This window comes from Saccopteryx leptura, chromosome X, assembly GCF_036850995.1.
Source record: "Saccopteryx leptura isolate mSacLep1 chromosome X, mSacLep1_pri_phased_curated, whole genome shotgun sequence".
Lineage (NCBI taxonomy): Eukaryota > Metazoa > Chordata > Mammalia > Chiroptera > Emballonuridae > Saccopteryx > Saccopteryx leptura.
In genome coordinates, this window is record NC_089516.1 from 70,358,503 (window position 1) to 70,375,186 (window position 16,684).

At 44.2% G+C, this 16,684-nt stretch overlaps 1 protein-coding gene across 1 annotated transcript in view; it reads right to left on the reverse strand.

Annotated features, from left to right (window-relative positions):
* MSN (moesin) overlaps positions 1 to 15,540 on the reverse strand; it is a 79,964-nt gene extending 64,424 nt beyond the window's left edge. Inside the window, exon 1 of the mRNA XM_066357325.1 lies at positions 15,284 to 15,540. Coding sequence (XP_066213422.1) covers positions 15,284 to 15,295 — 12 coding nt within the window. The 5' untranslated portion in view covers positions 15,296 to 15,540. The remainder of the gene's footprint in view (positions 1 to 15,283) is intronic.
* Between the last annotated feature and the right edge of the window lie 1,144 nt (positions 15,541 to 16,684).

Here is a 16,684-nt window from a genome sequence, read left to right on the forward strand (position 1 = left end):
AGCAAAAATTCTGGGGTATACTAGGCCTACCTTTCCTTGTGCCCCACACCTGACAGAGCACATTCAGATGTATTAGTGTATAAACGTTCACCATAATCCTAAGAAATAGATTGCTATTACTCTTTCCATTTCACAGATTGAAAACTAATATCTGTAATGTTTTAAGAAATTTTCTCTGGTGGGTAAAGTCCAGAGAGACTCACTCTCAGACCACTCTTTGCTCTAGATGCTAATATATCTTTCCCTTCTCCAAGATGTGTTTTCTCTATTACTAGTGGCTAGTAAGTCCTACCAAGTGTTCATCCGACACTGTTGAATCCCTTGTATACATTACTGCTGCTTCTCTCTCTCCGTATCTGTCACTGATTATGTGTTCTTCAAAGGCCTGACATCCCTAAACACTTCCACCTGGACAAAATCCCCTACTTGAGATGGGAGGTTAGAAACTTTCAAATACATAAGTTTACTGAAGGTGAAATCCTGAGAGACCAGATGGCTGCGATATTACTTGGTATGATAGATAACATAAATTCTTACAAAGTACAGCAGGCACACAGAAAATGGTGTAAGTAAGGTATTAAAGTGCAGGTGATATAGAGTGGAAGGAGGTAAAGAAGAGACATTTGACATTTCAAGCTGAAAGAAAAAGCATATGCTAGAGCTAAAAGATATAAGAGGTATGGCTTACTTGGGGAAATGTTATCCATAATGCTACAGCAGCATAGCATATATGTATGGAGAAGTGGGAGCTGAGTCTGGAGAAGGAGCTAGGCTAGAGCCAGGTATAAATGGGTTCTTCCTATATACCATACTAAGGGCATTAGATTTTCTTTTGTTCATATTCACTTCAGAGTTACAAATACTGGCAAAAGCTAGGCATAATATAAATGCCCCCCTAAAGGGGGCAGCCATTGGACAGAATTATGACAGCTGTTGGACAAATTTTGTGAGGCCAAATGACATTCACCTACATTTCTATTGATATATTAAGTAGGGATAAACAAGTCGGATTTATTTATGTACGCTGTGATTGCACTACAGAAAATTAAGGTACATATATGAAATGAGACAAAAATACTTGCTGTGTTAAAATGGTAGGCTTATAGAAGAGTTCCTTCTCTATAGGTAAACTTTGTCATATGCCATGTTGGGTTTTATATAAAGGGAAAATATAAAAAGAAAGAACAACTCTCCTCCCATTTGACTCCTCTTTCTTTCTCTCTTCCTCCCCCCTCCACCTGCTTGCCTACCCTCCCTTGCTAGCAGGCATTCTAATCTAGCACCTGTAACTGAAATCCTTAACCCAAGTGAGGCCTCTTGGAATGAAAAGCTGCCAGAAAAGTAGCTGTTCCCAGCAGCATAGTTCCCGCATGGCCCAGAAACCATTCCAGCTCAATGCCAGGGAAAAATCTTCCATGCAAAAGCATTACCCAGCTTTACCCAACTAAGCCTTCTCTGTAAACTGCCCTAGGAACTTTTCCCTAAGGAAGGAAGACAGGTTCCAAGAAAACTTCTATCTGGCTCTCTCTCTCCAGGGACTCAGGGGGAATAAAGAACATGTTCATGGCCAAGTCCTAAGTGGCTGAAAACAGTGAGCGATCCTTGATTCACAAGCAAGCACTCTACAACATGTCACTACGAAGGAAGAAGAAGGGTAAAAATAGATCCAGCCAAGGGTACACCATGTCCAGAAACATATTTATGCCCCATCAGTTCATCAGGCCTTCACAAGAAATTCAGAAATCTCTTTCCTTTGATCTACAAGTCTAACATCAAAATAAGTCATATTCACAAACTACAGGATTATTATGAAGGCTGAACTAGGCATGTGGCAGTTTCTTTCACTACACATCCCTCCCCTTGCCTCCACCCAAGCCCACATGACCTAGCTCTCCATATCCAAGGGCAACACATACATTAGTGACTCAGAGGAAGGGAAATGAAGCTGAGAAATTTAAGACTTGGCCAAAAGCAATTTCATAACCCTAAAGAGAGGGATGCTGTGGGGGAAGGAGGTAGAGGAAGTATAATATCATTTGCATTCAGCTTGGGTTTGTTTCTTGGTCTTCCCCTTCCCTGCTAGAACAGTAGTGACCAATCCAAGGGTCTTCTATTCTTCCTCGAGTCACCAATGACCTAAAATAGACAGCAACTGCAGTTTGCAGGCTGGACTAGAAGGCCCCACCCAAAAGAGTCAACAGTTGTCTCTCCAAGCCAGGATTGCTCACATCAAGCTCTGTAGTAGGTGGATCCAATATCTTTCTGCAAGCTCACTTTAATAGAGAGGGATACTTACACATTGATAACTGGGGGAGGGGGAGAATGACACTCTCAGTGCCATTCTAAAGTGGAGAGGGAAATTTCTCAAAATTGTCACTGCTCTCTGTTCAGTTACACTCTTTCCAAGAATCCCTTATTTCTTAAAGACTGGGCACAAATAATCAGGAAGTCAGAAAAAGCCAATGTTCTCATTTTAAAGATAAGAAAACAAAGGCCAATAAAAGTGACTTAGCCAAGGTCACAAAGGCAGAAACTAAAAACCAGGTATCCTGATTTGATGGTCTACTCTTCTTTTCATTGTAACATTTCTACTAAACATCATTGGTTAAAATCCAGACAAGTGTCCCAAACTGTGTCAAAAGCTCAGCTTTTCCAACCTAGGGCTAGACAGTTCAATATTGGGGATGGGAGGCAGAGGGACTTTGAATAGGCATACTGAAAGCACATACAAAGAACTTACCAACTAGAAGGCTTTACCTACTCTAAAGGAACTATTTCAGCTGCTGAGAACCCCTGCCTTCCCCCACCCTGCCCCAACCCCACAGTCTGAGCCTTTTCAGGCCAGGCAATACTACTCCTACCCTATCAGAGATCTAGGTAAGGAGCTAGAGTAGGGTAACTGGGCAGGGTCAAGAGGACAAGGAGAAATAAGAAATCAGGGTAAAAAAAAATCACTCATCCCAAAGCTCTCCCATCTTCTTCTCCTCTCCCACTCATCCCCAATCCCATCAAAATGTCTCACGTCTGGCTCTAACAAGGCCCTAAACAAGTAGGAAAATTTGCAGGTGACAGACACTATATAAACTTGAGGAATGTGTTCCCTGTACCAAAAGAGAAGGGAGGACTAGTTGAGGTGGCAAAGGGTATTTGAGGGGGGAGAAAATAGCCAAATAAGGCATACTTGACTCGTAGAAAATCATCAGGAAAGGTTCCAGAAGTTGACTTCACGGGGAGGAAGCCTTTAGTCATTGGTTTCCTCTGGCAACTGGCCTAAGGCCAGGAGGCAAACTCCCAACCTTAGGAAAATGCCCAGGCCATGACAGAGAGAAAGGTAATAGCCAGGCTAGATTTCTTACAGGCCCACCATAGGCCCTGCTGGAACAGCTCTGCAAGGACCAGCAGAGAGGTATGGTGTAACCCGGAAGTAAAATGGCCAATATTCTCACCAAACATGTTAGAATAACTAGGACCCAGCTGCCAAGAGGAGAAAGGAACCTCAAGATGGGGATTTTTCTCTATTGTGAATACATGTTTCTAATACTGTTAATATTTTCATGTTAGAGAAAAAATCCAAAGACAAAGAGGTTAAGTAAATTGGTTCTCAAGAAAACTGCTATAGGTTCGTTAATCTCCCAGGAGTATACGCAAGGAGGTTTGGAGAGGAATTTAGCTCACTTAAAACCCTTGAAGATAGCAAAGATATGTACAACTTAACAACTGACACCCAAATTGGCTGACGCCTTGACCCCCTCCAACTCCATACCACAGATTAGAAAATCCCAGTTAAAGATTACAACAGGTAAAAGCCTCTGGTTGTACTTCATCTAACATTCAGGCTAATTTCTAAAAAAGGATGGGGGGTAGGAGGAAGATTAGACCAAGAGAGTAAGGTCAGGGAGCTTATCTAAACATACTTCACTGTAGAAAAACAAGCCTTAATCCTTCCCAGGTATTTAAGGGAGGTCAGGACTAAAGAGAGGGAAGGAAATGCTGAACAAGCCTAATAGGCATGCTTTGCTCCCTCCTCCCAGGGCCTGGCCCCTGTGACCTCTCAAATATATCTTCAGGAAAGGATTCCTCAGGATTTTACTTTGTTTCCTATCACAACAAATGCCTACATCTCAACTTTTATTTTATTAGGCCCTGATTGATACCCTGGCCACACAAGCATCTATCAAATTCTCACAAAGTAGAAGGATCACCAGGGATAAAAAGAAACTTCAAAAAAAAAAAAAAAAAGAAACTTCAATTTTCAAAGTCATCAATCACAGGAGCTACCTGGCAAAACATTACTACGAAGCAAGCACAGTAGTAGGTCACCATACTAGGGGCCTAGAAGCTATGTAAAAACTTACTTTATGCCACAAAAAGCCCATTGAAAAGAGAATCAAATCTAGTTCTGTCATCACACACAGCCAAATAACTGTGCCTTGAAAGTAATCCAAAGGACCCTTTCTCTAAGTTTAAGGTCCAGATGTTTCAGAAAGACCCTGGCCAGAAAATGCCACACTCCTTAACCTATCACAGTCACAGACAAAGAAATCCTCCCTTCATTTCCATCCTAACCCAAATACCTATCATATAGTGTTGGGCAGATAAAATGTATTATGCTCACTTTGTTAAAGATAACACGAGAAGGCTGTCACCCAGGTGATATTAATGTGTGTTGGGGTGGGCTAAAGGCAGGCAGAATCCTTGTAGCCTGGGGCTTGGTTTTGGGATTAAGCCTTTCCTACCCTTTTTGATGTGGGGTAGTACAATCCAATCATGCCTCAGAAAGTGACTTTGTATTAGAGACTTCCCTATTTTGTATATTGGTTAAGGGTTTGGATTTCTACACTATAAAATGGGGAGGAGCGGGAGCTTGCGCGCTTGGTTCCTGAGGTTAGCATGAGAGAGCAGAGAGAGTAGAGCCAGCAGCGGAAGAAGGCCACGTGGAGGAGGCCAGGAAAAGCAGCCAAGATGGCGGAGTGCTGAGTGAGATGCCAGTCTGTGCAGAGTTTGTATCTGGGATAAGGAAGGAGATGGGGAACTGAGGAGAATAAGGCTGGTGAGCTAGAAACCTTTGATTCTAGGAAACTCGGATAAGTCAGTGGCTTTGTGAGCACTGAATGTGAGTGGGTTTTGGAGCCCAGTGTGTGTTTTTACTTGCCCGCCGGGTGCAAGCTAGGATTAAAGACTATGGCCCACCAGTTTGTGGCTCCGTTGTTTCTTTACCGACTGTCCGAATCCAATGCGAACCTGCATGGGCCTGGCTGCTGTGATGGTAGCCCTGGCTGTGCCTCCTGGCTTTACATATAGCAAAGGCATTAAAAGAACTGAAAGCTGTTTTTAGGGTATGGACCAAGAGAGTAATCAGTATGTTTTATTGCTTGGTTTAGCTCATATGGAAACATGAAGAAAGGAGCCTCTCAAATAACCTATGGGGGCAACAAAGATAACAAAATCTGTTTTACTTAATTCACCCAATTCTGGAAAACCCAAGTGCAGTCTTCCTCAACGAACCCTTTCAGAAGGTTCACCAATTGAGACAAGATTGTTGGCTCCACCCAACCACAGCACCAGCAACTTGGTCTATGCTCACATGTACTCTGTTGTTCCCCTTGAAACAGTCAGTACCACATGCCCTCCTTCATTTCAGACAAAATCACTTTCAAGAGAGCGCTGGCCCAGGGCCAACCAGTTTGTGCCCACATACCAAAATCACATACCTCTCCCATCCAGAATGGCCACTTCCCCCAAGTGTACACATCCTTTAAGGCCCTGTAAATGTCCCGGTCAAACCCTTTCTTCTCAAGATCTCTAGAAAATGATATTTAAACTATATTTTTACAATTGTTTTTAAGTGAGTGAACCCTAAATCTCCAATTAAATAGAAGAGCTACAAAAGGAGTAATTAGAACCTCCATTTATTATTTGTATTACTAGGTAAATAATACCTACTAACCACTGCCTACCTTCTTTCTTACTCATCTTACCTAGAAAAAGGGTCGGGCATATAGGAGTTTCATAAATAATTGTAATTGGGGGAAGGGAGTAAAGGGACAAATATAAGGTGACGGAAAATGATTTGACTTTGCATGATGGATAGACAATATAATCAACAGTTCAAATACTATAGAAATGTTTACCTGAAACCTATGTACTCTTTTTGACCAAAGTCACCCCTTTAAATCTAATTTTCTAAATAAAATGTATAAATAAATAGCTAACATCTGCATAGCACTTATTAGACGGTAGGTACAGTTCTAAGCACCTTATTTGAATTGCCTCATTTAATATTCACAACAAGCCTATGAGATAAGTACTATTATCTTCACTCTACAGTTGAGGAAAATGAGGCACAGAAGTTAAGAAACTTGCCCAAAGCTACACACCTTATTGGTCATAGAGCTGGGATTTGAGCCCAAGCAGTCTGGTTCCAGAGTCTGTGCGTTCCACCACTATTTTATGCTCCCTTTCTATAAAGGCTTGAAAACAATTCTTTTTGGCTAGCTACCTACACTAGGTAGCCTACAACACTTAAAGGTGACTAGTGAATGTTCAGGTCAGGAGACTGCCATCTAAGTTCAAATGGCTGCTACAGCAGCAGATATTGGCACAAAAGTGGAAAGGACAGTACCATAACATCCTCCTAACTCAAGGGAACAGCTCAAGCTGGAGTACTAAGTGAGAATACAAAAAAGTCAGAGTTCAAATTTTTAAATGGTGAAAATAAAGTGGGGAATTTGGGTGAGGGGCAGGAAGGAAGAAGAAAAAAAAGTCATTCTGAGTCCCCAGAAGAACTGAGTCACCCACTGACTGAAACCTGCTACTGCAGAAGCTATTTAGGGAAACTCCATTGCAGCCATCTTGTTAATATAATCACCACAAAGCAAATTATCTGGAAGTCTGTGTTCCCTGAGTGAAAAGAGTCATCCCTCTAAGACTGGCTTGGGAATCAAAAAAGCCAAGTTCTCCTACTCAAATTGTTACCAACTTGACGTGATCCCAAACAAGCTGGGTGGCCCCTCTAGATATGAATATGGAAAATAAATAACTGTACTCTATAAGAACTCTTAAGACAGTGAGGCCTAGTCTCAAGCAGAAAAATGTGGCTAGTCTCCCCTCCTTACATCCTTTTCAGTGTACACATCCGCCTTCCAACACCCTTCACAGTCAAAGCAGAACACTTACCTTTCTGGGAAGTGCTACAAAGAGTCCCAAAAGCACAGTGGAACCTGAACCATCTCCATATAAAGTAACCTTTGATGTCAGCTCTATACACTCAGAAGGACTTACTCTTCCCATGACCATAGTAATGACCATAGGAACACTATGGTCAGGTCACCCTCAAAACAGAGGAAGAAAGCACTGAGCATCCTACAATGAGTGCCATTTAGAAGTCACACATGTGAAGTTCCTCCCTTATACCATAGGCCAGGCAAGTTTGATTTTAGTCCAAGCCCTATTACCAACCACTTCACTGAAATCACTTCCCTTTTCTGGGCTTTGGTAACCTCATCTAAAACATAAAGGTTGAACTCAAATGTTTAACACCAGCTCGGTTGCTATGTGGCTCAAAACACTACTATGAGACACCTAGACTATCCAGGACAATCAGTTAAAAAGAAGCTTAAGGCTAAGAACCATATGATTTCACTCAGATGTGGGATATAAAACTGAAAGCAACAAATGAACAAACAAGAAAAACAAAACAGACAACAGTATGGTGGCTACCAGAGTAAAAGGGGTTGGGAGGATAGCAAAGGGCAAAGAGGGTCAAATATAAGATGATATAAGATGGTTTGACTTTGGGTGGTGTGCATTCAATGCAATATACAAATCATGTATCAGAATTGTATACTTGAAACCTAATGATTCTATTAACCAGTCTCTCCAATAAATTTAATTGATAATAAATAGGCTGAGGAAGTTTGGGGTCATCCTAAACACAGATGCATTGGAAATGCTGTACCCCAGAACAGCTGGCACTCAGCTCACTAGCGGCGATACCTTAGATCAATTTATACCCACCCGCTTCTTAATATCTACCAATATATATAACTACCACATTAATGAGTTTTATTTTTTTAATTTAATTTAATTTTTTTTTTACAGAGACAGAGAGTGAGTCAGAGAGAGGGATAGACAGGGACAGACAGACAGGAATGGAGAGAGATGAGAAGCATCAATCATTAGTTTTTCATTGTGCGTTGCAACACCTTAGTTGTTCATTGATTGCTTTCTCATATGTGCCTTGACCGCGGGCCTTCAGCAGACCAAGTAACCCTTTGCTGGAGCCAGCGACCTTGGGTTCAAGCTAGTGAGCTTTTCCTCAAACCAGATCAGCCCACACTCAAGCTGGCGACCTCGGGGTCTCAAACCCAGGTCCTCTGTATCCCAGTCCGACGCTCTATCCAATGCGCCACTGCCTGGTCAGGCCACATTAATGAGTTTTAAGTGAACTTAAAATATAACCTAATAGTTTTCTGACCTGTCAGAAGAACTACAAGAAGTCTATGCTACCTACCTACAGGCCATGAGAAAAAAGGGAGAGAAACTCATGAAGTGTTTGTCTACGACTCTTCAGTCAACCCACAGCTTTCATAATATAGTCTCATTGGTTTCTTTCTTGTTCTTCAGTGTTCCTGTCAGAGTTACTAATGAAATAAACCAATTCCCAAGCTAGAAACTCTCTATCCTGAACTCAATACCCAGGAAGAAACAGCATTCCAGAGGTATAAGGAAATAAGAATATATATTTTAGCAGGTGTTGTTCAACTATATATTGCGAGCATACACTGCCTAGTACATGGTAGGCACTCAAATTTTGAGAAATTTTGTGGAAAGAATGTCTCAAGAACATCAGTATCAGAAGGGTGCCCAGAGCATACCTATTACTAGTACAGTTCCCTTATGATAAACTGAAAAGACTTTGAGTGCTTGGAGCAGGGTCTTGCCTAAAGACCCATTGATTTTGGATCAGTTGACTGAGGACAGGGAAGATGTTCTTACATGAAAAAAAGAAAATTTATCATGTCACTGTTACTTGCCATTTCCCAACACCCACCTTTGAAATCAATGGGGTCCTGAGCTAATCCTCCAAGTACCACAAATCAGAACCTAGAATTAAAGTTTTCAGCTCTATCAAGCATGAAATGGGAGGAGGGATGAACAGCAAAGGCAGTCAATCATGACAACAGCAACTCCTTCATTTAGCCAATAGATTGCCCTAAAAGAGACTGCCCTTGTATTCTGGGTTTGTTTGGGTTTTTTGTGTTTTTTTTTATGGGGGCATGTAAGGCCAGTAGGCACAGACACCATCACAGCAGCCTAGCCCATGCAGGTTCTCATTGGATTAGGACAGTCGGTAAAGAAACAACGAAGCCAAAAGCTGGTGGGCCATCATCTTTAATCCTAGCTTGCACCCAGCGGGCAAGTAAAAACACACACTGGGCTCCAAAACCCACTCATTCAGTGCTCACAAAGCCACTGACTTATCCAAGTTTCCTAGAATCAAAGGTTTCTACCTCTGTTCCCCATCTCCTTCCTTCTCCCTGCACAAACTCTGCACAAACTGGCTTCTCACTCAGCACTCCACCATCTTGGCTGCTTCTCCTGGCCTCCTTCGTGTGGCCTTTCTCTGCTCTCCTCTCTAATGCTAATCTCAGAAATCAAGAGAGAGCAAACTTCTGATCTGCCCCACTTTATAGTGTAGAAATCCAAACCTTTAATCCAATTTACAAATAGGGAAGTCTCTAATACAAAGTCACTTATCTGAGGCATGATGGGATTGCACCACCCAACATCAAAAAGGGTGGGAAAGGCTTAGTCCTAAAACCAAGCCCCAGGCTACAAGGATCCTGCCTGCCCACAGCTGGCCCCAACACACATGAATATAATCACACCCATGCCAAGCAATCACCTGGGTGACGGGCTTCCACGTGGGCAGCACCATCTTTAACAAAGTGAGCATAATATATTTTATCTGCCCGACAGGGCAGAACAGTGATATGGAGTAGCAGGGAAAAAAGATGGTGAGTTAAGAAAGATATACACGATAAACTCAGCTGTATCTCTGAAAGATCAGAAACATACTGTTTCAAACCAGTAATGATGCCACTTTTCAGTGACTAGCCATAAAAAATCCAACCCTAGTAATGTTGGTATACCAGATCATCTCCTCTATGGAGACCTTGAAGTTAGAAATTCTAGTGAAGGGGACTTCTAGAAAATACAAAGGGACCTAGACACACTGTTGTCAAGCAAAACTATTAGAACATAGTTCAGAATATATGTAGCTGTCATCTTATCACATCCAGAGAGAATTGGATTTGGAGTCAAGAAAATAGACCAGATGACCTCTAAATGTCCCTTTCAACTCCACTATTCATTAAAGAAGTTTCATGAAAAAGGAAGAGAGAGAAAAGCAAGAACACCCTTAAACAACCTATTATTACAAGCAACTAGAGAATAATGTAGAGTTAGCAGACTAGTGGTCAACACCACCACCGTCACCCACTCAAAGATCAACTTTCCCCTCTCCAAGGCTAACATGAAAGCCTATAGATTAGTTGGTGCCTTCAATGAAGGGTTCCATGAAGACCCTCTGCCCCACCCTCCCCTCTCTTCCCAGAGGACTATACAAGAAGCCTAAAGGAAATCTCCAGGATGATTCCTGTTGTCTCTATCATCTATGCTTTCACAAAGGCCAAGTAAACCAGAGAACCAAGGAAGTGAAGAGATGCAGGATCCAAAGAGCCACTCTTCTCTCACATAATCACCATTCCTTATCCACTGCCCCACACTGAAGCCTGCAGGCAGGGCTATTTCAAGGGTTAAAAAAACTGAGATTTTGCCTGACCAGGCAGTGGCACAGTGGATAGAGCGTTGGATCCGGAGGACTCAGGTTTGAGACCCCGAGGTCACCAGCTTGAGCGCAGGCTCATCTGGTTTCAGCAAAGCTCACCAGCTTGGACCCAAGGTTGCTGGCTTGAGCAAGGGGTTACTCGGTCTGCTGAAGGCCCGCGGTCAAGGCACATATGAGAAAGCAATCAATGAACAACTAAGGTGTCGCAACAAAAAATTAATGATTGATGCTTCTCATCTCTCTCCGCTCCTGTCTGTCTGTCCCTATCTACCCCTCTCTCTGACTCTCTCTCTCTGTAAAAAAAAGCACAACAACAACAGATTTTTCCTCCTATTCACCAAGTACCACTTTAGTGCCACTCGAGTGGCTCAAGCAATGCTAGGAATGGCAAGAGAATAAATAGTCCACATAGACCCTGTTAAAGTTTAGCTGAAAGCAGAATCCTTCAAATACTTCAAGAAACTGGGTGGGCTCTATGGCTGCTGACGTGGATGGCCCCATCAATGACTACTGGATACCTTTTCCCTGACCTTTTAAGCTAGGGCTAAAAATCCAGCAAACAAGAGGTTTAACAAAACTGACCCTGTAAGACCTATATTCATGTCCTAGCTTTGCTACTGACATGGTGCATCATTCTAGGTTAGTCTCTCCCTATCTGAAGGTCTCAGTTTCCCTATGTATACAATAAAAAGTGTTGGACTTGATAGTTGTGAAGAACCTTTTGAACTCCAACAAACCCAAAACTCAAGAACACCTTAAAAATTCAAAACAGTCTCTTTTTAGGGAATCCAAGAGTGTCTCAGAGACTGTGTGATCTAAAAACAGTTAAAGAAGGTAGGAAGAGAGAAAAAGGTCTTTGTGTGTGTGTTTGGGGTTTTTTTGTTTGTTTGTTTGTTTTTTGCAACTTCCTTATCATCACCAAAAAATGTAGACATCAATTAATAACTTATCCAATCTGGCTACTGAAACAGACCCAGGAAACTGGCAACTAGAAGCAGACTCTAAGAATTGGCAGGGAGGGTGTTAAGAGGGGCATGTTTTAACAGATTTAGGGGAAGCTGGGCTGACTGTGGGAGATAGTTGGCTGCAAAAGTGAAACTGTCCCTGGATAGACTATAGACATGGTTCATATGAATGAATGGATTTGATTTTTCCACTACCCTTCCATACCTACAACATTCCAGAAATAGCCTAAAACAGACTAGTGCAGATGGAGCAGAGAACAAGAGAATTTTGTCCCCTTCATTAAAGCTACTAGTATCACTTCCCAGCATTTTGGCCAAGATCAAGTGTAGGTGTCTGTTCTTTACGGTTTAACATTAAAGCTAATAGCTGGTATGCAGTGAACTAGGGTGTGCCCCTGGATACCTCAACACTGAGGTGAAAAATAAAAAAAACAGGAGGCACCTCGTGACACCCCCAACTCTCACCAGTATACCACATAAATGACAACATTGGTTACTTTGCCCACTTCTTTTTACCTGAGGACCAGGAAGACCTGAAAAGAAATGTGGCAACTTGTTTTGAGCAAGAGAGGGGACTCAAATTTAAGAACCAAATAACCAAGTCAGAATACAGGGTCAATGTGATTAGCATTAAAAAGCTTGGACCCCAATCTTGATTCTGTCACCATATGGCCTTTGGTAGGTCTTTCCTATAGTCCTAAATAACCTCATTAGCTGAAAGAGAAAGAGATAAGGAGAGAGAAGAGAGTTGTTAGATTGCTAGTCTTGATGCAGAATAGTAAGAAGCTAGAAAAAACTCCTTGGCAAGTAGAATGCGGAAACTGAGGCAAATAGCTGAACAAACTAGCTGAGCAATTTACAGATACTGAAGGTCACTTCCTTAAAGATGACATCTAGGCTTCAGTTGTATTTCGGCTTCAGGCCCAGAAAGGCAGCAAAACCCCAGGTGTGTGACCCCAGGACCGGCTGCAATGATTAATGACCCCCCTGCCCTGGCAGTGACCAATCAGTAGAGACCACGACCTGATAAATACTCTATTGAAATCCTCCCTCAGACTCCCAGTCTCTAAAAGCCCTCAAAACAAAGGACCTAGTGCTCCCTCCTGGGAGCACGCCCAGCATGCCACCTAGCATGCCAGTGCCTTTCCCTTCCCCCTCTTCTTCCCCCACAGGCATGCATTTCCTAAACTCTAAGCATCCCCACAAGACTTGCAACCAGGGGTTCAATAGGTAGTGGCAGCTCATTCAGTCTAACCACCTGAATTTGTCTCCAAACCCCCCTTTTCTCTGACTTTCCAGTGTAGGTTCATTTCTTTCCCATAAGGTTTCTAGAAAACCAAAGCAGCCCCACCTAACCACTGTCCTGTTGCTTCATCTGTCCTAAGCCCTTTCTTTTCTCACTGTCCCTAGCTTTAACAAACAGACTCTCAAAATCACTTGGACTCATGCTGTGAATTTTTTTCTTCACAAATTCAAAAACCCACACAATACCAGCCTGCCCTAGGCAGACCTAAAAGGCCAGATCCCCTTTCCAGTTACAGTCTCTGAGATCCTTCTCAAGTTAAGGCATGATATACTTGTTTCTCCCAGAAGTTGACCATCCCTTGAGCCAAACAGCATGGAAAACTATCCAAATCCTCCAACCCATCAAAATTCAGCCCTCTCTTCCAACCTGATTCAAGTTTCAGTCAATCTGCATAAAAATACCATCAGTGTCTAGGTACATTCAGTACCCTAGGGTTGACCTCAAACAGGTCATAATCATCTCTCTCTACACCCAGGAAAAGGGTCACCATGCCATCTTCTTTACCACTTTTGACTGAGGATGAAATGGTTAAGGTCACTTTGAGACAATTTCCAGACCCATCATTTTGTGTTTAAATATGAGATATCACAGAATTGAGAATAAGAAATGCCACTATAAAAAAGAGGTCACTGGAAAGTCTAGTCCTAGAGATTCACCCACCTATCTAGGCAAAGCCACACCTTAAGAGGAGTCAAGGAATCAACTATAGAAAGATAAACCCAAGGAGAACATCCTGGAAGGTCCTTTATAATCCTCTGTGTTGGCAGAGACAGTGTGGTCTTTTCCTCACTTTTCAGAACCATTCTCACTTTGTGTGTAGTATGTATGTTGGGGGAGAGGAGGCAAGAGTGGAAAAACCTCATGCCATAAAGCCACAAGCAATTTATGAGAGATGATAGAACCACATGCTTGTTGAAAACTTAGTGTTTCTGAAGGACAGCGTTCGGCAAGGGCAAGAATGACTTGGCAGTAAGGCTGGAACACAGCAACGTGGCAATCAAAGCTCAACACACCCAAAGAACTGTGTCCTCGCTCCTCTCATGCCGATACCCTCAGCCCTTCTTAAGGATACTAGTCACTGTCTCAGCTCTACAAGGATCAGGCAGTCCTAGGGAGCGGCATCCAAGTGAACCATTAAGCTGAGGCCAGCCCAACAAGCTGCTTGGCCTAAGCGACTCAAAGCAGGGTGGTCATCAGGCCTTCCTGGGCAAGGGAAGGGCCCCAGCAGCCATTTGGCATGACTTGCACAAAAGCAAGCAGGGCTCATTATTCAGGCACACTCCTCCCCGTCCCCTCCCTCCTGGGCATCCGGCCCCCCTAGGCCCCACTCCCAAGAGGCTGCAGCTCTTCTCATAACAGCCAGTGGGGTGGAGACCAGATCCTAGAAGCTACCACCACTCTAGAAAGGTGTAGCCCACAGGAGAATATACACTTCATAGAACAGTCCAGGGGGGAAAAGATGAGATAGGGAGCTATTAAATAATAGGAAGGGCAGAGATTTGGCAAGCGGAGAGGAGGAAGAAACCAGTTTTCTCCCCTAAAATTGGGCAGACCTCCTCCTCAAATTGATGCCTAGTGAAGTGTTATCGCTCCTGGGTAAAAGCAAGCAGCCTGGATGAGTCTCTCCACAACTCTCTCCTCCTCTCCTAGTGGAAAACAGCTGAGGCCGCCTGAGGAGTCTGTGGGAAAGATGAGTGGGGGTGCGGGATCCGCCCTTAACATCTCCTCCTCCTAGCTTCTCAAGGCCCCTCCCGAGCAGTGGCAGCCGTGCCCCAGAAGGCGCCAATTCCTGGACTGGGGCATGTGTTCTCCTCTGGACCAGAGTCTTCTTCCCCGCGCCCATGGCCTGTCAGGGACAAAAGGAGAACTTGGGCCCCCAAGGAAGCTTTCCCTACTGTCGCATCCCAGACACAGGAACTGGAATCTGAGAAACAGACCAGCCCCTCCCAGTCCACACTTCAAGTCCGGGACCACTTCACCCTCCCCTCGGAGGGGCGCACCATACTAGGACTCCACTCCCGCCCTCCCCACCCCAGGCCTTGGCGCAGGGCGCGGCATCCCGCGAGGGCGGGTGGCTGGCCAAGCCCCTAGCCATCACCAAGGGGCTACAAGGGCCAGCTAGAGCCTCCAGGACCAGCAGCGCCCACCCCCTGCACTCACCGTCTTGGGCATGGTGACGGCAAAGGCGGCGGAGTTGGCAAAGTTTGGCTGGGAACTGTCGGGCAGCGTTGAACGCGCAGTACACACGGCTCTGACTCCGGGAGCTAGGGACTCGGATTGGGTCTTTCACTAGCGTCCCGGGGACTGCTCGGCTTCCTGCTAACGGGCCACGACTTCACAAACCCCACCCAGGAAAGAACCGCCCCCGTCGCACTGCCCGCGTCTTTATGTGGCCGGGCTTCCGCGCCGCTCCCTGCCCTCACGCCCGCCTTCTTGCCGGCCGCCTGCCTCGCCCCGCCCAGCCCTGCCCTGCCCAGGCCGGCCACACCAACCACGTGGGGTGCTGGACTGGGCCTAAGCGCCCCAAGTAGGGTATCCACCCGACCACCGAGATCCACCCTACTCCTCTCCCACCCCTTTCATAGCCCCTAGCCCTCCGTATCCGGGCCATGCGGCCCCACCCCAAAGGAGGGCTGGACACTGGGCCGCACCCTGGCAGAGACTTAAGCAGCACTTGGCTCCAACTTTCCAATGATGGGGTTCTTGCTACCTATTAAAACTGTCTGATCCCTCTCAAGACAGCTCCGACTCTTAGAAAGTTCTTCCTTTCTAAACTCCTTTTCACTGTGGCTCTGCCTGTTGATCTCACATCTGCTCTTTGGGGCCACACAAATTCCCTGCTGTCCCTAACAACTCCTCGGAGATCTGAAGATCCCATGTCTCTGAAATGTTTCTTTTCTTGGCTAAACTCCCTCATCTCCTCCAACACTTCATCCATTCTCTTATGTAGGACTCCATATCCATTTTCCCTCATATTTCCTCCCCATCTTTATTCAATCCTCATTTTCATCAGAATGGGGCTGCTCCTAATATCTGTCCTCTAGTACTTGCTTTCCTTCAAATCCCAGTTTCCACCTTCTTCAAATCAACATCCTGATCCTATAGCCCTTCCCCCAACACATTGGCTGATTTACTAAATTCACTTTCTGATAAGGCTATAATTCCCTAAGGTTAGAGGTTCCCCCAGTCCACTGCCTGAGATGTGTCTGCCAGTACTCTATCCACTTCTTTTCAAGGTCGCAGAATCCCAACACAGCAGTGTTCTAGACTGCAGCAGTTAACTAGTTGTCTGAATTTCTTTGAACATATGTACCCTGATTTATTGATGTCACCCCATTAAAATTAATAAAAATTTATAAATAAAAAAAAAAGAAAGAAAGTGGCTGGCCATAGTCCTCCCCCCCCCATCCATTGGCAGCTATTCTGAATATCTTACATGAAGTAGAGCATCTCATACCTCAGAGATGATAAGCCAACTTGGGACAATGGAAAGGATATTTGAGGGGGATAAACAGGACACCTGGCTTCTAGTGGTAGCTTTGCCACTCACTTTGTGACCAC